The 23,971-nt window shown below is 41.9% G+C and overlaps 1 protein-coding gene across 6 annotated transcripts in view; it reads right to left on the reverse strand.

Moving 5' to 3' along the window:
- Window positions 1–200: 200 nt before the first annotated feature.
- LOC148013974 (putative protein phosphatase 2C 23) overlaps window positions 201–23,971 on the reverse strand; it is a 49,241-nt gene continuing 25,470 nt past the window's right edge. The window contains exons 4-5 of one of the 6 annotated variants that reach the window (XR_015688706.1): window positions 955–1,480; window positions 575–711 (exon numbers count right to left, since the gene is read on the reverse strand). Coding sequence is in view for 4 of the 6 variants with exons in the window: in XM_087667091.1 (XP_087523217.1) it covers window positions 476–711 (236 nt within the window). In the remaining 2 variants the exon portion in view is untranslated. Of the gene's footprint in view, window positions 712–756; window positions 1,481–11,837; window positions 11,936–23,971 lie in introns of those variants that run through there. The other 5 variants (XR_015688707.1, XM_087667093.1, XM_087667091.1 and 2 more) reach the window with 5 other exon arrangements.

Raw genomic sequence — 23,971 nt, forward strand, 5'->3', positions numbered from 1 at the left:
TGTGGTTCATCCTACCAAAGAGATTAGCCTTTCAAGAAATCATGCATCATCACTTCATTTAAACACTCTTAAAACAACAAATCTTATTATTCATCATTTTATTTTATCTAATATGTAGCAATTATGAGGAACTCCTGCAAATTGTCAAAATATTATCTATCTACTACCTTTTCAAAGACAAGCAACATATATGCTTAATTTGGTTCACATGCATGACAAGCCTTCGTTACATCAATAATGAATGCGAAATTATCTGTGCCATTGGGGATGTGGAACCCAACATTTGAACTCATGCACCCACAATACTAAACCCACTCTCAAACCGCTAGGCTATGTGTATGTGCATATTGTGTGGCTAAATTGCACCTTGCCTTTTATTACACGCCCACTCTTAAAGCATGTCTCTTTGTGGACATCTCAAATACAAAGCAACAATCATGCTCATATCAGTCAAGCATCCTCACATTGCCTTGACCTAACATGGCAAGAATACCAAGAGCCTCACATTGCCTTGACCTAACATGGCAAGAATACCAAGAGCATTCTCTCTCGCGCATTGCCTTGGCCTAACACGGCAAAAACACCAACAGCATTCTCTCTCCCCAAAGCGTGGAAATTCAGCAACATCAAACTTCCTGGCCAACTTTCCAGCTTCATTAGTCTTATGCTTATATAGAGACTTTAATGATAGATTCATTTTTGGCCTCGCATCTGGGAAAAAAAAACGATCACAAAGAGAAATCACAACGTTGTAAGAGAGCCTAGCAGGCTAAGAGCTCCTTATAAATATGCTTCATAAAAAGTAGCATTTTCTTTCATGACAGAATATTCACTTTCTTTCTGCCATACGGGTTCCTGACTAAATCCAAAGAAGAGACGCTAAACTGGAGCCATTGAAAGAATTCGCCTCACGGCCTGCTTAAAGGAGAAATTACAATGCAGTAGAGAAACTACCTCAGTTACAATTCTTGCGTCTGAAAGTCCATATGAAGGGTAACACCAACAGAAATGAGACATTAGGTATCAAAGGCTGTGATAAGCCTGTAAAATGAATCACTTCAGACGCTGATACATTCTTTGGAGGCAGCCCGAAGACTATTCCTGATAGGTACAAAGGCTAGAATGAAGGAAGAGACGTTTGAACAGTATCCCATCTTGGATCCTACATTGAAAGTGGTGTTACTCTACTAATTAGAGCATAATATTATCAGGTCAGCAAGTTATATATTGAATATGCAGATACAAACTCCGGAAACTAGCAGCAAGCTAAGTTTATTGTACCTGCAAGATATAGCTGCAGACAGTCCTGCAGTTTTACAAAAGTGAGGAGCTTGGCTTGGCTACATGGCAGCCGTATCATTACATCAGCCTGACGACTTCCATATCTTTCCTTCTAAAGAGATAACCATCACTGAAACATCATCGTGGTACTTCCGACGATCACCTTGTGGGATATCTAGAAGCTCATGGAAATTCAAACCTTTTGACATAAAACAGATATATTAAAACGATTGCACAGATACAAAAACAAGTTGTAGGCTTCCATTCACAATCAAGGCCTCATCATCAGTCATAACAGCTAAAAGAGATGAAAGCATTTGTGTTGCCATGTACTTAGTTCGAAGGAGATGAGAACAAGTGGGTTCACAGTAATAGTTGCTTTATTTCTTTGTTCAACAAAATTTTACATCTGGAAACAAGTCCTTACTAGCATAGCCAAACTAAGGGGAAACAAGGCCTTGTTAATATAGCCAAAATTTAAGTGCCCATCACTCTAGTGCACTACAGTATATCTTTCCTGTCCTCAACTGTGGCATGACTCAACACCCATCTCAAAAAGATGTGTTTTGGCATGTTGACTTAGCACAAACAAACAGATACCACAATGTTACAAAGGTAAACAAAGAGCAGAACATTGCAAGGGTTGAGATTAAGGAGTGACAATGAGATGTAGCCTTTCTGTAAGACCTCCTGTAGACCAAGCTAAGATGGACAATAAGCAACAAACAAAAACTAGCCATATGTCACACGTAGCATGTGGCATGTTGCAGGCTGTCAATTTCTAGCTGTGTGATCCTGACTTTGCATGTGATCCATCCTGGGCAATTTGTGATGCTGAATTAAAGGGTTTCCAAATTCTTTACATATCATAGTCCCAAGTGACGGTGGGATGAGGCCTTGGGAAAGTACAGAGGGGACACGTCCCAAAAAAGGGGGGGCATCCCCTTTCCCATCTCTTACACACCCTCCTCCCCCCCCCCCCCTTCTCCATGAGCTTTTTGGGATCACATGTACCATTTTTGCTCAACCTGAAACACAGCCCACATCAAGTGGATCAAGAAGACTACTTTAAGCTTCAGTCTCCACTGAAGGAGGATTGAGAAGAAAAAGGACAAGAAGTCCAAGAGGGAGGACACACTTGCCACAAATGTGGCAAGACAGGTTATTGGAACAAGGACTGCCCAAAAAAAAGACAAGAAAGAAGACAAGAACGAGAAGTCCAGGAAGAATTCCAAGCCTTCTGGAACAACTGCTGCCCCCCCCCCCCCCATCATCACCATGTCTTTACCTGGAGGTGTTGGAGACACCTTCACCATCAATGCTAAGTTTATGGTACACATGCTTGTGAATTGATGATGGATAGTGGTGCTTCCCACTGCATGACTCCCTCCAAAGAAGGGCTTGACTGTTTACATTTGATCCAAGGACAAGTCTACATTGGTGACAGCTCTTCCATGATCCCAATTCATGTGGGATAGGGAGGGATTCAGATCATCCTCAATAGAAGAGGCAGTGCCTTTACACCAGAGGTCCTATATGTCCTAGGTCTTGGCTTCCATTTACTTCTGTGAGCAAGATATGTGGACTAAGACTCCTTGTGGAGTCCGATGCCCATTTCGATCCTAGATGGTCAAACAAGGTAGTGTGCCATGGAAAGGAGGAACATAGTGTTTACAAGCTCAAGAACACAAGGGCCCTCTCTTCCTATCTTCTTTCTTCTTAGACTCAAACTAAGCTTCAGCATGCTTGGTTCAGTCACCTCAACCACGAGTACCTTAGGAAGACACTGCGTGAACAAATGGGCTACCAATGGTTGGGGTGACCCAAACCCCTTGTATATCCAATACATCAAAGGCAAACAACAATGTGATGCTATTCCTAACAAACCTTCTTGATGGGCAAAGGCCCCTTTTGGAGCTTGTCTTCACCAATGTGTAGACCGATGTATCAACAGTCCCTTAAGGGTCGCAAGTATATCATGCTTATTGTGGATGATTGTAGTAGGATAACTTGGGCCTATTTTTTGCAGTTGAAGTCCCATGCCTTGTCAAACTTTCGAAACTAGCTAATCTTCAAAGAAAACCAATCTCCAAGGAAGCTAAAAGTCATCAAAATCCAATAAAGGCAGGGAATTCACCTCCAACAAAATGACTTGCTTCTATGTGGAGCGAGGGATCCACATCAAGAATTTGCAAACACCAATATCTTGGCCGAGAGTGGAGTCTTGGAGGAAAAGAATAAGATTGTGGTTGAGATGGGGAGGACAATGCTGCAGCATCAAAAGGTGCCTTAAGTTCTATGGGCAAGACTATCCATATCCTTAATGAATCGCCCACTTCAACAACTCCAAGTATAACCCTATTTGAGCCATACTTCAGTATGAAGCCTAATGTATCTTATTTTGGGGTCTTCAAGTGTGACACACATGTCCACATCTTGAGGAAGGAGAGAGAAAAGATGGATCAGAAGTCCACTCAACAACATGTGTTCATGGGCTATAATTCCTAGTTAGTGGGATATCACATTTACGATCCAGAGTCCTAGGATGTCCACACCCACAGAGATGTGCAATTCATAGAGCTTCAAGGTGGAGTTGGGGGTGAGGAGCACCCCATGCTTGGAAATCTAGGCAACAGATAGTCACCATATCTAGTTCTAGTAGACCCCGTCAAAGTTTGAGGCTCTCAAAGAATTTGCACTACCAATTCCGGTGGATCCCCTGAAAGTCCAAGATCAAGACTCCCTTAAAGGGCGCAAGTATATCATGCTTATTGTGGATGATTGTAGTAGGATGACTTGGGCCTATTTTCTGCAATTGAAGTCACATGCCTTCTCAAACTTTCCAAACTGGCTAATCTTCAAAGAAATCTAAAGTCATCAAAGATAATAAAGGTAGGGAATTCACCTCCAACAAAATGACTCGCTTCTATGCGGAGGTAGGGATCCACATCAAGAATTTGCAAACACCAATATCTCAGTTGAGAGTGGAGTCTTGGAGGAAAAGAGTAAAATTGTGGTTGAGATTGTCAGAGTGCAGCGAATGCAAAAGCATATGGACAAGACTAAAAGAAAATGAACACGAGAGAAAGGGAGAGAGAAAAAAGACAGAAGAACACAGAAATCTGCAGTCAATGAATGCTGAAATGAAGAGGGAAGATATACAAGGGCTGTAGACATATCTCCTCCAACCAAATCTCTCCCGCCAACACCTGGAAACCAATTGTGTGGGGCAGGCTGCCAAGTGGGCTAAATAGGAGAAAAAAATGCAATAAAATAATGCAATCAGCCAGCAAAAAACTGGCCACAACTTGATCAAAAACTGCCATAACCAGCAATCAGTCCTCCTGCTGCCACATGGCACCATCGCCTACCTAACAAGCTGCCCATACACACTATATGCTGAAAATGCCCACTAGTTGACAGGAATAATGAAGAATGCCCTCCGAGAGTACCTCTAAGAGAACTACTGCAACAATGGTAACCTGAGAAATGCTAGTCTAGGAGATGAATAATCTCTAACACCCCCTCTCAAATCCTAGATGCAGCATAAGGCTGAAGGATCTAGAGTGTTGTCATAGAAGAAGCTAAGGAAGTGCCTTCGTAAACAAATTAGCAAGATTATCCTCCCTCTTGCAATAAACCACACCAATGGTCTCATCCAAGATCTTCTCTCGAATGAAATGGTACTACATCTCAATGTGCTTCAATCTAGCATGAAACATTGGGTTCCATGCCAAAGCAAAGCAACTTTCATTGTCACAGTGAAGTGTTGTAGGACCTCTCCTAGTAACCTCCGAAGCCATACCATCTCACATATGGTAAGGCACCGTTGTATACTACGCCTCGATGGAAGAAAGGGCAACAATGGGCTACTTCTTACTACTCCACAAGATAACACCTACACCCAAAGTAAAACAATATCCTGTCATTGACCTCTGGTGATCAATGTCTCCAACCCAATCCGAATCTGTCCAGCCTATAAGAACCAAAGAGGAATCACGAGTACTTGCTGAATAATGAATACCAAGATCGGGGGTCCCCCCTTAGGAACCGCAAAATCCTCATAGCAGCCTTCCAATGCACCATCTTGGGTTCACTCATGAACCCAGCCAATAAACCTACAAGAAAGCACAAATCAAACTAAGTCTTAAGAAGCCAAATCAAGGACCCAATCAACTGCCTGTAGCGAGTAGCATCTGCTTCTGGAGAATCTGCATGGGTTATAGCTTTTCAGTTCAGATCCATAGGAGTAGAAATGGCCTTACATCCCTCCATCTCAAACGTGGCTAAAAGCTCATGCACATATTGCTACTCAGAGATGAAAATCCCCCCGAGTCTGGTAAATCTCATAGCCTAAAAAGAAATGTAGAAGGACCATTTCCATCATCTCAAACATCTCGTATAGTGCCACCTTAGTCTCCCTGACCTTCTAAGCATGGTCACCTGTCAAAATAAGTTCATCCACATAAAACATAAACAACACATGCCCTCCAACTGAGGAGTGGACATACAACTAAGGATCGGAAGAGGAACATCAATACCCCAACCTCCCTTGGAGGAATGAGTCAATCTTCTAGTTCCAAGCATGTGGAACATGTTTGAGGCCGTAAAGGGCCTTCTTCAACCTATACACCCATCCCTCTCATGAGGAGAAGCCAAGAGGCTGCTCAACATAGATACAATCAATCTGATAAACTGGCCATCTCCTACGGCTGCTATCGAAGCTATAGGTGCAAAGGTGTCATGGAAATCCACCCCTAGCCGCTGTGCGAAGCCCTTTGCAACGAGTTGCGCGTTGTGCTTATCCAGAGTACCATCACTGTGATATTTAGTCTTGAAGATCTATTTGAAATCGTAGACACAAGGATTGAGACAGTGCGGCTAAGATATGCAGAGTGAGAGAGGGAGTGAGTGTAGAGTAGAAAGTGAGAAAGAGAGTGAGAGCACGACACTCTATGTGGGTACAATCACAAAAGTGTACCACTTTAGGTTTTTTTATAATATATATAAAGTACATGTGTAAGGATGCGTACACACCCGAATACCCTAAAAGGCACAGTGGCCCTTTATTCCTAATAACCTCCCACCTAAAGGCAACGTGCCTGAAGGTAGAGGAAAGAATCAGCTAAGTCTATGTATGTACAAAGCTGAATCACACACGGCAATGAGCAAACCACTCTACCGGAAGACCTCTCGTGAGAAGATCTTCAAGGTTATCATCTGTATGTACCTTGACAAGCTCAATGCTCTTGCTGTCAATTACATCCCTGATAAAATGATACTTCACCTATACGTGCTTTATCTTTGCATGAAAGATAGGATTTTGTGCTAGCATGATAGCACTCTGACTATCACAGTGGAGGATAGAAACCTCTGTAATGCCAAGCTCTCTTACCAAGCGTGAAAGCCATAACGTCTCCTTGCATACCTCAGTGGCAGCCATATACTTTGCCTCTATAGTAGATAATGCAACACACTTTGCAGCCTCGATATCCAAGAGACTGCTTCCCCTAGGAATGTAAACACATATCCTGAAGTAGACTTCCTACAATCAGGATGACTAGCATAGTCTGCATCCACGAAGCCAATAGCTGATGACTTCTACTTCCCAAAGAAAATACACAAGTCCTTTGTGCCCTTAAGGTATCTCATGATACCCTTCACTCCTTCCCAATGCTTTTTGCCACAATATGCCGTGTACCTGCTAACTACTCCCACCGCAAATACAATGTCAGGACGTGTAGCAACCATAGCATACATCAAGCTACCAATAGCTGAAGCATAAGAAATCTTGGCTATCTCTGCATTTCCATCATTAGATGTAGGGTTGTCATCTGCACTAAGTTTCACATATGGAGGCAACGGAATGGCTTTTCCCTCCTTTATATTGAAACACTGCAAAACCTTAGTAACATACTCCTGCTGTGACAAATAGAGAAGACCATACGATCGGTCCCTAAGTATACGCATGCTAAGAAGTAGGCTTTGTTTGAAGGAGTCCAACGAACATCCTTGCCTGCAATCAGCATGTCATCCACATACAAAACCAAGAGAAAAAGATTGCCATCTGCTACCTTCTTGGTGTAGAAGCAATGATCAACTTGAAATCTATGGAATCCCTAAGATTGCATAAATGTATCAAATTTATGATACCATTCTCGTGGTGTTTGTTTCAACCCATACAAACTCTTCTTGAGTTTACATACCATGTACTCTTTCCCCTTTGCAACAAAACCCTTAGGTTGTTGCATATAAATCTCCTCATGCAAATCACCGTGTAAGAAAATTGTTTTTACATCCATCTGTATGAGTTACATATCTTCAATTGCAACCAAGCCCAAAATGATTCGCAAAGTTGTCATTTTGACTACAAAAGAAAAAATTTCATCAAAATCAATTCCATGTTCTTACTTGTACCCTTTAGCAACCAGTCGTGCCTTGAACCTTGGCAAAGAACCAAAAAGTGACTTTTATTTTTTAAACCCATTTACATGGTTGCACTTTCTACCCTTTAGGCAAATGCATCAAATCCCAAGTACTATTTTTCATGAGAGATTTCATCTCTAACAGCATAGCCTTATGCCATTTCTTGCTATATTTTCTGTCCATTGCTTCCTTGAAGCATGACGACTCACCACAATCTGTCAACATGACATAATCAGCCACATAATTGACACCAAGAACAAACCTATCTGGCTGTCTTTGCATTCTGGTCAACCTATGGACCCAATGATCAAGATTTGTTGGCTGTTCAACCTGCAAATCTGCATTAACAGCTTCTGTTCTGCAGGTTCAACATGTTGTACAGCTGCTTTTGGTTGTTCCAAAGGCGTATATTTTTGCTAAAATTGTAGTACATCATAGGCAATATCTTACTGATGATTTTCAGCATTATTCACTACATTTTCATGGCCATTTACGGCAGGTATTTGCTGCTATCTAGTAGGCATTCTTTGTTGTCCTATTGATACATCCTCCCGGAATACAACCCTTCTGACTTTCTCAGTCTTTTCAAGCTGTTTGTGCATGCGATCTTCCCGGAAGATAACATCATTGTTGCGTACAATTTTTCTTTTTTTGGGATCCCATAACCTACATCCCATTTCACCCTCATCATCGTATCCTAGGAAAATGCATTTATAGGACTTTGGCTCAAGTTTACTGCGTTCTTCCTTGTGAATGTGCACAAATGCCTCGCAGCCAAACACTCTCAAGTGAGCATACAAATGTGGCTTGCCTGAGCGCGCTTCTTGAGGGACTCCCCCTCCCCCCCCAAAGACCTATTTAGTGACTAATTAATCAAGTATACGGCTGTCATAACAACCTCTCCCCAAAATCCACGAGGTAAAACAGCATGTGACAGCATTGTATGGACCCTGACTTGAATGGTCATGTTCATACGCTCTGCAAATTTTGGGGTGGATTGTGAGGGGCAGTAAGCTCCCTTTTAATCCCTTTGCTATCACAAACGTCTTGAAAGGCTTTGGACACATATTCCCCACCATTGTTAGAGCGAAGACACTTTAATGTCCCGCTAGTCTGATTTTCAACAAGTGCCAGGAATTTTTTAAATTTATCTAAAGACTCATCTTTACAATAGATTGGATAAACCTATACTTTGTGTGTGGCATCATCAACAAAAGTAATGAAATACTTCTTTCCCCCTAGAGATAACCCTAGCACCTCCCATACATTTGAATGTACCAACTTTAAGAGTGAAGACTTTGGAGAAATAGATTTTTTATGTGACATCGGAGCATGCTTACCATAATTACAATGATGACATTGTTCAAAATCAGCATACCTCAAAGACAACAAATAACCCAAACGAGAAAGCACTTTCATTCCAGTTCGACTCATGTGTCCCAACCAGCCATGTCACAAAGAAACACCTGGCTGCTTGGTTATGGCGACACATGGTCACGCACGCTAGATACATGCAAAGGAGACAAAGTATCACTTTTGGAGCCCTTGGCAACAATGCGAGAGCCTTACAAATTTTCCATTTGCTATCCCTAAAGGTGGTGTGATGGCCTTCATCATCTAGTTGCCTTATACTTATCAAGCTCTTCTTGAGTTGAGGTACATGTCTCACATTACACAAAACAAATACGGAGCTAGGCTGAAATTCCAATTTCACACTGCCAATATCTCCAATTTTACATGCATAGTTATCCCCCAAGTAAACAACACCACATGCACCACCATTGTAGTCACAAAACCACTCATGATGTGGTGTAACATGAAAAGATGCACCTGAATCAAGTATCCAAGTATGCATGTCATCATCAGAATCTGCAATCAACACATGTATACTCAAAGAAGAAGCAAGAAGTACATCACCATAACTGTTATTTTCATGAGTGACTACATTTACCTCCTCTATCTTCACACTGCTTTTCTTTGCAAGTTGGCTGTCCTTTTTCTCAGCCTTGTTGTCTTCAATGTTTTTGCTTTTGCCTTTCTCTTTCTTCAATTCAAAACAGTCCCGTTTGTAGTGTCCTTTCTTGCCACAATAATGACACTCCACATTTTTGCCACGAGACTTGCCGCATGCTCTATTTTCAGAACTGCCCTTGTACTGAAATCTGCCCCTAGTGTGCGATACATTAGAAGACTTATTTGCTGAATTATTTTGCCTATTGAGTTCTTCCATCAGCAAAGAACTCTCCGCATTAGAATATAACAGCTAAGCATTCGAGTTACTCAAAGCTATCCTGAAAGTATCCCAACTTCCAAGCAAAGTGCATTGCAAGAAGGTAGCCTTGAACTCATCATCAATGTGGAAATCCAAAGCAATCAGCTGACTGAAAATTAAGTTGAACTCGTTCAAATGTACAGGCATGGCTATACGTTCCTTCATGCAAAGGTCCATCAACTTTTTCAGCCAATAAACCTTCTCGGCTGCACTTCCCTGAGCACACAGTTCCTCAAGTCTTTGCCACATTTCATATGCAAAATTCAGCTCCTCAATGTTAAAGAGCAAGTTGTCCTAGATTGAGAGCTCTATGGTAGAGCATGCAAACTCATGCAAATCATCCCACTCTTCTTGTTCCATACTTGTTGATCTTATTCCCTTCGCTTTGATGGGCTTCACCTATTTCTTCTGCACCAAGGCATTGTAGCATTGTTTTTGCCATCTTGCAAAATTGTGTGCACCCTCAAGCTTCTTGATGTGCAAGAAGTTGCTGCTGTCATTGTTTCCAGCCATGATTTGCAACATTAAATTGACTCAAATGTTAGCAATTGCAAGCCCAAATGTCAACAAATGACCACCGTACGCTAAAGTACCAACTAGCAGAGAAAATCAAGAAATTGCAAAAATTTCAAATCTGCAAATTGATTTCCAAAATTAAGAATGTCTACTACTACACTCCACAATCAGTTACAGCCACATTTATAGGCCAATGCACCAATTGCACATGAAATCCCCCAATTTTGCTCCTAAAGCATTCTTGAGCACAATTTTGACAATTGCGGTCAAAAGCCCCAAATTTTCAAAGGCAAATCCACCCAAATTGCATCAATACATGTATCGAAGTGCATATACCAAACAATCCTTGTACAAATTGATGAAATTCAAAGCCCCAATTTTCTTGGGTCTGATATGCACAAATTTCAATGAAATTGACGAAATTTTACTAAAATGTAAAAAGCCCCTAAATTTCCTGCGCAAACGTGCACCAAATTTGCAATTTCTGAGTCAGATTGTATTGTTCTGCATCAAGATCCCCAAATCCGAGAAAAACCCAATTTTTTAGGATTAAAATTTCACACTATGCATAGGCATGCAAATGCCCATTAATGGGAGGTGAACAAATTGCAGGAAATAAATTAAAAACGAAAAAACAAAATTGTCAAAGCATTGACCAAGCATAATCTCCGCCTGGGCGGCCGATCATGGCCCCATCGCCTACTGTGTTGAAAACACGGATCTAGACCATGGCAACTATGGAGGTTGGAAAATGAAGACTAGATTCATAGTGACATGGATAATGACCAGACCAAATGTTACACAAGTGAATTAGATTCCAAGATGGAAGCTTGGACTCATAAACACAATCTTGTATAAGAGACTGATAATAACAATGACACTAACTAAAAGTACAAAGCTTCATGATATTGCATTACTCATCTTGAAAGTGATAGTCAAGTACAATGCTTTATAATAGTTGGGTTATTCCACTCTCCTCACTGTGCATATGGGATTCAAGAAATCTTTTCCTGGAGCATACATCATTTGTCATTTCTCAACACCCCCCCTCAAATGATGAGTTCCTACACTTGCTGGCTTTTGCCCCCCCTACATGATAACATGGCCCGGAAGACTAGCTCATAGGCAGCCTAGTCAAGTTAAAGCTTAAAACTTTACATCTTTGGCAAGGGTTTTGTTTTACAAAGCAAATCCACTAAGAGAAACAAAATCCACTATGGGAAAACATAAGATCCACTATGGGAAAGATAATTTCTTCAAAACAATCTATCATGGTTACCATTCTGCACTTGTTGTGCTCTTTTACAGTGGAAACATTCACTAGCTATATAGCCAGTCTTACCACAATAATGATATGTCATCCGATCTTTGTTGTCGGAGTTGAATCCTCGCCCTTGGCCTTTTGCTCCAATAGCTCCTTTGGTGTATAAGAGATTTTCCCTGGATGATGGGACACCATCTTTTGCATTCTTGTTCTTCTATTTATTCTCTTCATTAAGAAGAGAGTGCTCAATATCTTTTTATGACAAATTAGGTACATTGATAAGAGTAGAGACAAGATTTTCATAAGGATCCTAGTTTACGCTAGCAAGGAGTACAATCATGGCTTCATCTTCATCTATTGTTTTTTTCAAAGTAGCAAGTTGAGTTTTTAGAATTTTGAATTTGTTAATATGCATAGTCATTGAAGTGTTGTTTTTAATGTCAAGCTTATAGAACTACATTAACAACTTGACCTTAGCGTTTTTTGCTTGACTTCCAAAGATCCTGCCAAGCTCATCCCAAGCCTTTTTAGCATCTCTGATGCCAAAGATATGATGCAATACATCATCAGATAGTCCCCAGGCAATGATGCCTAGAGCCTTGTTGTTCATCTTTTTCCACTCTTTTGTCTTGAGCTTGTCTTCTTCAACGAACCCGTCTTCATCATCTCCCTTCTTGCTATTTGCATCATCCTTAAACAAGTCCCACAAGTCCTTCCGTATAAGGTGGTACATGGTCTTCTCCTTCCAGGCATGAATGCCTTCTCCATTGAACTTAGGTATTTGTTCGAGTTCTGCCATATCATCAACTTCAAATAGCTTAGATAATACTAGAAAGTGAGTTGCCCAAGAAAACAAGTAGTTTAGTGTCAAATAACACTAGTTAAGTATCAATAGATACTATGCTTAAAGATTTGAAGATCTTTATGTTGAGTTTGATGTTGCTGGTGATTTCTCCTCTTCTTTCTGATTTGATGGGAAAGAACTTACTGAAAACTAAGTAAATCACCAAATCAGAATTGCAAGAACTTCCTTGAGCTAAGAGAGGGTGAAAATGAAGTGAAAAGAAAGCTTGAGGTGAAATGGGTATGGAGTCTTGGTCTTCTCTTGAATCTTTATGGATGACTTTTAAGCTTACTTCGGCACTTCCAGATCTGTAGTGAGCTCCAAAGAGTATAGCTCAGTGATTAAAATCATTGTTGATGATAATAGTAAGAGAAAGTCAAGCTTTCAATTTTTTGGCTATGGCTGCCAAAAGACAAACAGCTAGGGTTTTGCTCTGTGTGAACAGTAGAGGAATAATTTTGGGAAACCCTCTTGGGTGAGATTAGCCCACTTGGGGGGCTACCAAAGCCCTATGGTGGCAGCAGCAAGGATTGTGTCGCATGCAGGGAGAACAGCAGTAGGAACTGAAAACGGCGCAAAACACGCAGTGATCTCCAATTTTCATAGTGTTGGTACATAGAGCAGCCATGTCGGGCTCTGACATGCCAAGTAGTTACGCCCTGAGCAAGAAAAAAAGTCTCTAGAAGAGAGCTAGCTGAGATAGGCTCTGGTTGAGGAGATCCAAGAGCTCAAACAGAGGTGGGTGTAGGATGGCTATGGCAAACACAAGGTCAAGATGAAGGTGAAGTTGAAAATGGAGTCATGAGTTGGATGTGAGCTGGACAAAGATGACCAGAGATGAAGAGAGACTAGAGAAGCAGTGTATGGAGTTGTGCCATGCTCAGCTAAGCTCTGATACCATGTTGAAAACACGGATCTAGAGCATGGCAGCTATGGAGGTTGGAAAATGAAGACTAGGTTCATGGTGACATGGACAATGACCAGACCAAATGTTACACAAGTGAATTAGGTTCCAAGATGGAAGCTTGGACTCATAAACACAATCTTGTGTAAGAGACTGATAATGACAATGACACTAGCTCAAAGTACAAACCTTCATGATATTGCATTACTCATCTTGAAAGTGATAGTCAAGTACAATGCTTTATAATAGTTGGATGGTCCCACTCTCCCCACTGCGCATATGGAATTCGTGACATCTCTTCCTGGAGCATACATCATTTGTCATTTCTCAACATGCTGGACATGCACCACCTACTCGTGTCCCGCCTGCTTGGTCGCAACCCGTCAAGCCGTCGCCTGCACTTACCTGTCACGTCTGTCGCCCACTCACCAACTATCACCTACGCTGGCTTGAACCTACGTGTCGACTGCCTCCGTCAAGCAATCACCTCCTCACCCAGCATGCCCCTACTGAGCACTTGCGATTGCTACCATCACCTCGCGTCTGACGTCGCCTGACCTGCCTTAAGAAGCGTGCACTCCTCGCACTCTGATACCAGTTCGTTGCCATGGACACGAGGATCGAGACAGAGTGCAACTGAGATATGCACAATGAGAGAGAGAGAGTGAGTGCAAAGTACAGAGTGAGAAAGAGAGTGAGAGTTCGACACACTATATTTTGCTCAATAGCATCCAGCTGCTCCATAGCCTTCTTCCAATGCAGTGATTGCAAAGCCTCCTTAATAGAGATGGACTCCCTATCATGTACGGCACGGATCATCAAACAATAGTTAGTACAAACAAGCTCGGTAGCATGTGCCTAGTTCCTTCAAGACTGTCGCGGTCCATCCTGCGGTTGCCACTCCTTAGGGACTCTCTCAATCCCTAAATCACGAAGAGTGCCTCATGCCCAACGAGGAAAAAGTCAAATCTCCCTCTCCATTCACCATCTACTGAAGTCTCCGATACATCCACCAGCAATGGCATAGGTGGGGAAGCCAGTGGAGAAGGAGTATCCTCATCCAAAGATGAAGCATCTCACGAGGCGTGGGCTCCAAAGGTACTCATGTAGACATCCCATTTAACGGGATCATGTAAACAGTAACCCTAGGACTGCAAGCTGTAGCCCACAAACACCTGACTTCGGAAAGCTACTTCAATTTTATCACGCTGTGTCTTCAAAATGTGTACATAAACATCACATCCAAAGACCCTGAAATAAAAAACATCAAGCTTAGACCCAAAATAGGCCTCATAGGGTGTCATACCAACAACGACCAAAGTGGGGAAGCAATTTAGAATGTGGACTACAATAGCCACAGCCTCGGCCCAAAGACACCAAGGTGTTTATCAATGCTCCATCATGGTGCGAGCTATCTCAATCACACTTCAATTCTTCCGCTCTTATATACCATTCTCTTGAGGTGTGTTTGTGTTTGCAAACTCCTAATGGATACCATGATCTGCAGAAAACCTAGCAAGCTCATGAGAAACAAATTCACTAACCTTATTTAATCCTAATGTCTTCAGTTTCTGGCCTGATCGGTTCTCCTCAAAGAGCAATCAATCCTTGAACTGGAACAACACCAGTAACTTCAACTACAAAATGAAGAGTGCAAGAGGAAGCGATCAAAATATGTGCATAGATCGAGGTGCGTGTAGTAGTTGAGAGAGAGCAGTGAGTGAGAGTGAAGAGTCGAGGGATAGGTGGGTACTAGTGTGGTACACACAAAGAATAAAAGAATATATTTATGCTTAGGGTACCCCGTACACTTACACCTGCAAGAGTGTGTTTACATGTGTAAAGCAATAATATACACTCAGGAGAGCATAAGGGCCTTTACACCCAACAACCTCCCAGTTAAAGGTCCTAAGTGAACCTTTAATCAACTCCCACCAGTCGAACGCAATGCTCATGTTGAGTCTTTACAAGACTTTTAGTGAGAACATTTGCAAGTTTATCCTGTGATTTTATCTTAGTCAATATGACTAGACCATCATCCAAAACCTGTCTGATAAAATAGTACCACACACCAATATGCTTGGTACGTGCACGAAACATGGCATTCTTAGCCAGGCATACAGCACTTTGGCTATCATATCCAAGTACAAGTGTGTTGGTGGGCAACCCAAAATCCTTAACCAAACAACCAAGTCAAACAGCTTCTTTTAAAGCTTCCGTGGCTGAAATATATTCAGCCTCAATGATAGAAAGTGCTACTATCCTTTATAATCTAGATCACCAAGAAACTACCCCACCAATCAAGGTAAATATGTACCCGCTAGTAGAGTTGCGAGTATCCAAATCACCTGCCATGTCTGCATCACAATACCCTTGCAGATCTAACGTACCCTTTTTCATAGCAAATACATTTTCTTTGTATGCCCTTAAGGTACCATAAAATGCATTTCACTGCTTCCCAATGTGCTTTGCCAGGATTTGACATAAACCTGCTCACAACTCCCACTGCATGAGCAATGTCAATTCTAGTGGCAACCATAGAATACATGAGTGAACCACAAGCTGAAGCATAAGGAACACCCTTCATAGAGTTGGCTACCTTATCATCTTTTGGGCAATCTACTTTGCTAAGCTTAAGATATGGTGGTAAAGGAACATCAAGGTAGAAAAACGATCAAGTTCTTTGCTGATGTACTTTTCATTGTGAGAGAAATAAGAGTTGCTGCTCTCTATCTCTTGTTACACACATGTCCAAAATGTGTTCAACTGCACCCAAATCCTTCATGGAAAAGGCTGAATTCAGCTGTCCTTTCAATTCATTAACCTGACTTTTATGCTTACCACCAATAAGCATATCATCCACATAAAGCATAAGTATAATAAGGCATCCATCATCAGCCTTCTTGATATATAAGCAATGATCTACATTGCTTCGTTTAAACCCATGTAAGAGCATGAAGACATCAAATCTTTTATACCATTGTCTAGGAGCCTATTTCAAACCATACAAACTTCTCTTAAGCTTACATACCAAATGCTCCTTTCCTAGTATAACAAAGCCTTCTGGCTGCTTCATGTATAGCTCTTCTTCCAAATCACCATGCAGAAATGCAATTCAAATATCCATCTGATCAAGTTCAAGATCCGTAGATGCTACGATAGCAAACAATTCCCGAAGAGTGGTCATTTTAACATGGAAAAAAACTTCCTAGAAGTCAATCCTCTCTCTCTGTGTATAGCCCTTAGCCACAAGCATGGCTTTGTATTTCGGTTTGCCATCCACACACTTGATTTTATAGACCCATTTGTTAGGAATTTCTTTCCTATCTTTGGGTAATGAAACCAAATCCCAAGTATCATTCTGATACGATGACTTCATTTCTTCTTGCATAGCTAGCTCCCACTTTTTCTTTAACTCACATGATAATACCCATTTATATGTAAGAGGCTCACCTTCATTAGTGAGTAAAATGCAGTCCAAAGAGGGTCAAAACCTTTGTATAGGTCTCCTGACACAAGTAGACCTTCTTACCCAATGATCTATGTTATCAGGTAATGGATCCACGCATCCAAAGGAATGTCAATGATCTCATTATTTGGAATTTTGGCTGCTGAACTGCATGTTCAGGTTGCTGCAATACATTTCCAGGCTGTTGTAATTCATTTTCAGCATGTTGTTTTTGTTGCCCATGCTAGTTTTCAGCATCCCTTTGCTGCCCATTTTCATCTGGCTCAATGATAATACACTGGTTATCATAACCAGCATCAAATGGAGCTGAATTTTCAGTGGCTGATGGCTGTTCAAGTGGCTGATCATACTGAAATTTCACTTTCTTTTTGTCCAAGTCATTAGATGTGACATTTTTTAGCAGCTTTGACTCATTAAATACCACATCCTGGCTATGTAGCACATTTTTCATGCTTGGAACCCAAACTTTATAGCCCATTTCACCTTCATCTCCCTAACCCATGAAGATGCCTCTATGGGATTTCATGTCAAGTTTAGTTCTGCTATCAAAAAGTAAATGTACATAGCATTCACAACCAAAGACCCTTAAGTGGTCATATGAAGCAGGTTTGCCAGACCAAACCTCTTCAGGGGGATGGCACTTTCAAGTGCACGATGTGGAGATCGGTTGCAAATATGCACCGTGGTTTTAAGTGCCTCTCCCCTAAACAATTACAAGAGAATAGCTATGGACAGCATGCACTAAATCTTCTCGCATAACGTGCGATTCATTTACTCAGCCATACCATTAGATGATGGATTATAAGAAGCTGTAAGCTCTTGTTTAATCCCATTGACATCACAAAACTTACTGAATTATTTAGATACATAATCTCCCCCATTGTATGTTCTTATACATTTTAATTTTAAACCCTTTTGAGTACTAACAAATGCATAAAACTTTTTAGAAGCATTCAATGCCTCACTTTTCTGCTTAAGCAAGTAAACCCATAGCTTTCTAGAATGGTCATCAATAAAAGACACAAAATAAGGAAAACCAGTATGAGTTTTTATTAGCATGGTGCATACATCAGAATGGACTAAATCCAAGATACATGCCTTCCTAGAGGCTCCATGAGAATATGAACTCTTTATATGTTTTCCCAAAACATAGTCATCACAAAAGTCAAGCTTTGAGTTTTTCACATGAACTCTTCCAAGTGAAGAAAGTGCCTCCAAATCCTTTTGGCTCATGTGTCCAAGATGCTTGTGTCATAGCTCCATATGTGACTGCACTTCAGCAACTGCAACAAACTTTCTAGGAAGAGCCTTGCAGTAGAGATAATATAGGATTCCCTTTTTACCACCTCTAGTGACTAGCATAGACCCTTTCTGTATCTAAAACATTCCACCACCAAAAGTAGTGAAGTAACCCATGCTGCCTAGCTACTCAATAGAAAGCAAACTCTTCTTAATACTAGGTACATACCTAACATCATGAAGGATTAATTCCTAATTATTTTCAAGAGCCAAATGTATGGTGCCTATTCCTTCAATATCACATGTATGGTTGTTGCCTAGATAGACTTTTCCAAGTTTACCTTCTGCATAAGACGAAAAACACTTCAAAGATGGAGTTACATGAAATGAAGCACCACTGTCAACAATCCACAACAGTTGCAAACCATCATGAGCTGACAGCAAGGCCTCTATCACATTCCTTTTAGTGATATACATGTCCTCCACTATCATAGCATGTGGATCTGAAGATGCAACCAGAAAATCACCATCTTTATCTTCTTCTATCTCCTCAATAACAACAGTAGATACCACATTTGTTTTTTCTGTTATTTTAGGGGTAGAGTTGCCATTCTTTTTGCCTTTTGCATGTAAAATATTACACGGCGCAGCGAACAGAATCTGAGAAAGAGATAGAGAGTATACAACAGATAAGAGGAGAATCAGTAAATTCTTTAACTCCAAACAACTGTTACAAAGATGGCTCTGTACACCCGTGCGCTTTCACTGTGTGAAGCTTAGATGGCGATCTAGACAGAAGATAGGTGAAGAGCTTAAGGCTAGCTGGAACAACAACTCTGACTGGGTGAAAGATAAGTGAGAGATGGCTGCGAAGGGGTTTAGCGTTTATAGCCCGCGAAGGTCGTTAGGTCGGCCTACTGACCGACCTACCATATGAGCCTCCACTAGTCGGCCAGGGAATATTCCAAGGAATATTCCCTTTACCAGCGGGGCCCCTTTTAACTCCCTTACACCACAACTCGATGCAATGCGCCTCGAGTTGCTACCAGCTTAACCACTCCGTCTAACCCAAAGATTAGACCCACAACAGTCACCTTTTTGCCATCCGGTCACATAGACCTCATCTAATATACAAGTCAGGACTCAACCAATGTCCGGGCTCACATTTGGCTTCTCCTCATAATGCGGGCCTTACAACTTTGAGCACCATGGATCATTGGTAGCACCTAATGAGGGTGGGGCATTGATAATTTCTAACACCCCCCCTCAATGTCCAACCATAGGTGAACTATCTCCTCGGCCCAATGCCGAGTCTCTGAAGATGAACTTGAAGCAAATCCTTTGTAAGTGCTTTGGTGAAGATATCTGCTCCATTCTCCTCTGTTGGACAGTAGACCAGCTCCACTATCCCATCCTCCATCAAATCACGCACATAGTGATACTGGATCTCTATATGTTTGGTGCGTGCATGAAACACTGGATTTTTGGCAATGGCGATGCAACTCTAATTGTCACATCTCAGCACAGTTGGTTCTTCATCCTGCACTCCCATATGCCATAGAATCCTTCTTAACCATACGGCTTCACATGCAGCAAAACAAGCTGCCTTGTACTCTGCTTCGGTAGAAGACAATGCCACTGTTGGTTGCTTCTTACTAATCCAAGAGAAAATTCCTGAACCCAAAGAGAAACAATAACTAGAAACTGACTTCCTGGAATCAATGTCTCCTGCCCAATCTGAGTCACTGTTCCCCACAAGAGAAGTTCCAAAACTGTATGTGATACCATAGTCAAGAGTTTCCTTCAAGTATCTAAGCACCCACATCCCAGCCTTCCAATGACTCTCATGAGGTTTGTTTGAGAACATGCTCAAAACACCAACAGCAAAACTGATATCTGGTCTGGTGTTACGCAAGTAGATCAGACTGCCGACCAACCTCCTATACCTCCCAATGTCTGCTAGTGCTGATGTATCCTCGACGGATAACTTTGCATTCACCTCCATAGGTGTAGCTATCTCCTTGCACTCGGTCATGCCAAATGCCTTCAAGATCTCCCATGCATACTTCTTCTGAGAGATGAAGATCTTTCCTGGCTCTTGCCAGACTTCAATCCCCAAACAATAGTGTAGCAAGCCTAAGTCTGTCATTTCAAACTCAGAACTCAAAGCCTTTCGAGTTTGGTTGATCATATCTTCATAGTCACCTGTAATAAGAAGATCATCCACATATAGGACAATCACTACAGACTTTTTACCATCCCTGTAAACATACAAGTTAGCATCTGAGGCACATCTTTTGAAGTTTAGGTTTAAAAAGAACCTATCTATACGCTAATACCATGCTCTGGGGGCTTGTTTCAGCCCATACAATGCCTTCTTCAGCTTACACACTTTGTTCTCAGAATGGGGGGCCTCAAACCCTGGTGGTTGAGCCATGTACACCTCCTCCTTGAGGTCACCATTTAAGAACGTTGACTTCACATCCATTTGGTACACTGGCCACTTCTGGTGGGCAGCCACTGCAAGTACCGTGCGAATAGTGGTAATTCTGGCAGTTGGGGCAAATGACTCTTGAAAATCAAACCCTTCAACTTGTGAAAATCCTTGGGCAACTAGTCTAGCTTTGTACTTTTCTAAGGTACCATCAGCCTTGTACTTTACCTTCCAGATCCACTTGGTGCTAATAACCTTCCGCTTTGCTGGTCGATCCACTAGCTCCCAAGTGTCATTCTTCATTATGCTGTCATACTCCGCCTGCATAGCAGCCTTCCATGATGGATCTGCAAGTGCTTCTTCTAAGTCAGTTGGCTCCTTTACTTCTCTCATAATCTCAACCATCAAGGCCATATTGACTATGTGAGCAGAAGCCCTCCTCTATTCTCTGAGGCCTCCTTGGTCCGTCTGCCTTCTCCTCAACAGATGCAGGCATAGGATTATTTTGGTCATAGAGCTGCTTCACCCAGCGCGGCAATGGCTTTTCCAGTGGGGTGATGTCAGGTTGGTGAACTTTTTCCTCATCATCTGAAGATGATGCTTCCTCCTCCTTAAGGATAGGGATAGCTCTCAGGACAGGTTCATAGGGACTACTTCGCTTGATGATAAAGTGGAAGAACTTGCCTTCTCCTCCTCCACTGTATGCGGCTCCTCCTTGAACACCACATCACGACTCGCGATGATCTTCTTTGCCTCTTGGTCATATAACTTGTAAGCCTTCTGCTCATCACTATAACCCAAGAAGATACATTTTCTACTTTTTGGTTGTAATTTATTTCTCTTCTCATCTGGAACATGTGCATAACATTCACATCCAAAAATTCTGAAATGTGAGACAGATGGTTTCTTACCTGTGTAAGCCTCATGAGGTGTTTTTCCCTTGAGAGCCTTTGTATAGCTCCGATTTAGAATGTAGACTGCAGTATTAACAGCTTCAGCCCAAAAATGGTTAGGCAATCCCTTGTCCTTTAGCATACATCTTGCCATCTCCACAATGGTGCAATTCCTGCGTTCCACAACACTGTTTTGCTGAGGTGTGTGAGGCGTTGTCAATTGACGCTTGATCCCTTTGCTCTTGCAAAAGCCTTCAAACTCCTTTCAGTTGAACTCACCACCACCATTTGTTCTAAATTTCTTCACACTTTTCCCTATTTCATTCTCAACAAGTATTAGCCATTCTTTAAACTTACCAAAAGCTTGAGCCTTATCACGAAGGAAGTACACCCACATCTTTCTACTGTAGTCGTCGACAATCGACATAAAATAAGAAGAGCCCCCCAAGGCCTGTATAGGCATCTTACCACACAAGTCAGCATGCACCAACTCTAGAGGAGCCTGTGCTCTATTCTTGCTTTCTTGTGGAAATGCCTTTCTCTGTTACTTGCCCATCATACAAGCTTCACATGGTTCCTTCAATTCAGTTATTGTAGGTAGGTGAGCAATCATACCTTACTTTTGCATCTCCTTCAATACTGCAAATCCGATGTGTCCAAACCTTTCATGCCAAAGCTTACTTGTGCCCACTCCAGCGGTGGCTGTAAGAGCACTTAGCTCATACAGGTTGTTCCTTCTTTCTCCTTTGCCAACAATTGTGCTAGCACAATCAATAATTTCTGCACCTGTCTTCTTGAACCTCATTTCATGACCAAGATCAGTTATGGCAACAACTAATAAGAGATTTCTCCTGATTTCGGGAACATACAACACATTTGAAAGCTTTTTGACTTCACCATTTGCAGCAACAAAAGAAATAGTACCTATGTCCGCAGTAGGACATTTAGCATCATTTCCAACCATCACAGTGATGGATTCTTGTAGAGGCTGCATAGAATTGTATAGACCTTTCTTGTTGGTCATGTGACGGGAGGCCCCACTATCCAACACCCATGAGTCAGTGGTAGATTCTTCTTGCGCCAAGAAGCACACTTCCTCAATGGTCGCCATGAATAATTCCAACTCTGCTTCAGCCGTATTGGCTGTCTCTTTCCCTTTACTTTTAAGGGTACCATTCTTTTCATCTGCCTTCTTAACACGACAATCTGCAATTGCGTGTCCTTTCTTCTTGCAGTAGAAGCACTCTCCTTGAAACTTCTTCTTGCCGCTCTTCTTCTTTTTGTCACCATCATTTTTTGTGGAGGAAACACCTTTGCCTATTGCATTGGCAGAGAATGCAACATCTCCATTGTTGCTTCCTTCTCGGGCTTTCAGCCTCAACTCCTCCTCCATTAATAATGCACAAAACTCCTCAAAAGTCAAAGCTTGAGGTCTCACCTGAGTATTAAGGGCAGTTCCTAGTCCATCAAACTTTTGTGGACAAATCCGAAGACACCTCCGAGCTAGCTCTTCGCTAGTCTTTTGTATCCCAGCGCCAGCCATCTGGTCGCGTAGATTCTTAATCCGAGTGATGAATGCTTCAACCGTCTCTCCTTCAGCAAACTTCTCCGCTGCTAGTTGATTCTCCAAGTTTTAAATCCTTGTTTGGTTTCGTGTTTCATACTGGCTCCTTAGTACATTCCAAGCCTCTGACGCTTTGGTTGTATGCTGAATCAAAGTCAAAACCCTGTCAGAAGAGCTTGTAACTAAGGCACACAATGCATTTGCATTCCTTCGTTTCCAAGCTCGTAGAAGATCTGCATTCGGAGGAATCATCACACTAGGATTTGATGGGTCGGGAGTAGGCTGTGGTTCTGCGTAAGTCCCTAGCACAGTCTCCAAAAGCTTATAAGAATCAAGGATAGTTGTAATTTTGAACTTCCACAAGGTGTAGTTTGTACCATCTAACTTGCCTTCGCTGAAGGTTGGTGGACGAATCCTCAGTGTTTGAATAGCCGGTATAGCAACACCACCTCCTGCACCGCTTCCGGAAGTCGACATAGTTTCTCTTTGCTGTTGAAGCCTTTGCCTCTTGCACGCTCTCCGATCTCTAGAGCCCCCTGGGCTCTGATACCATGTAAAATATTACACGGCGCAGCGAACAGAATCTGAGAAAGAGATAGAGAGTACACAACAGATAAGAGGAGAATTAGTAAATTCTTTAACTCCAAACAACTGATACAAAGATGGCTCTGTCCACCCATGCGCTTCCACTGTGTAAAGCTTAGATGGCGATCTAGACAGAAGATAGGTGAAGAGCTTAAGGCTAGCTGGAACAACAACTCTGACTGGGTGAAAGATGAGTGAGAGATGGCTGCGAAGGGGTTTAGCGTTTATAGCCCGCGAAGGTCGTTAGGTCGGCCTGCTGACCGATCTACCATATGAGCCT

The sequence above is a fragment of the Lygodium microphyllum genome, chromosome 25, assembly GCF_053477565.2.
Source record: "Lygodium microphyllum isolate KBCC chromosome 25, Lygodium_microphyllum_v1.1.10, whole genome shotgun sequence".
In the NCBI taxonomy this organism is placed as follows: Eukaryota; Viridiplantae; Streptophyta; class Polypodiopsida; order Schizaeales; family Lygodiaceae; genus Lygodium; species Lygodium microphyllum.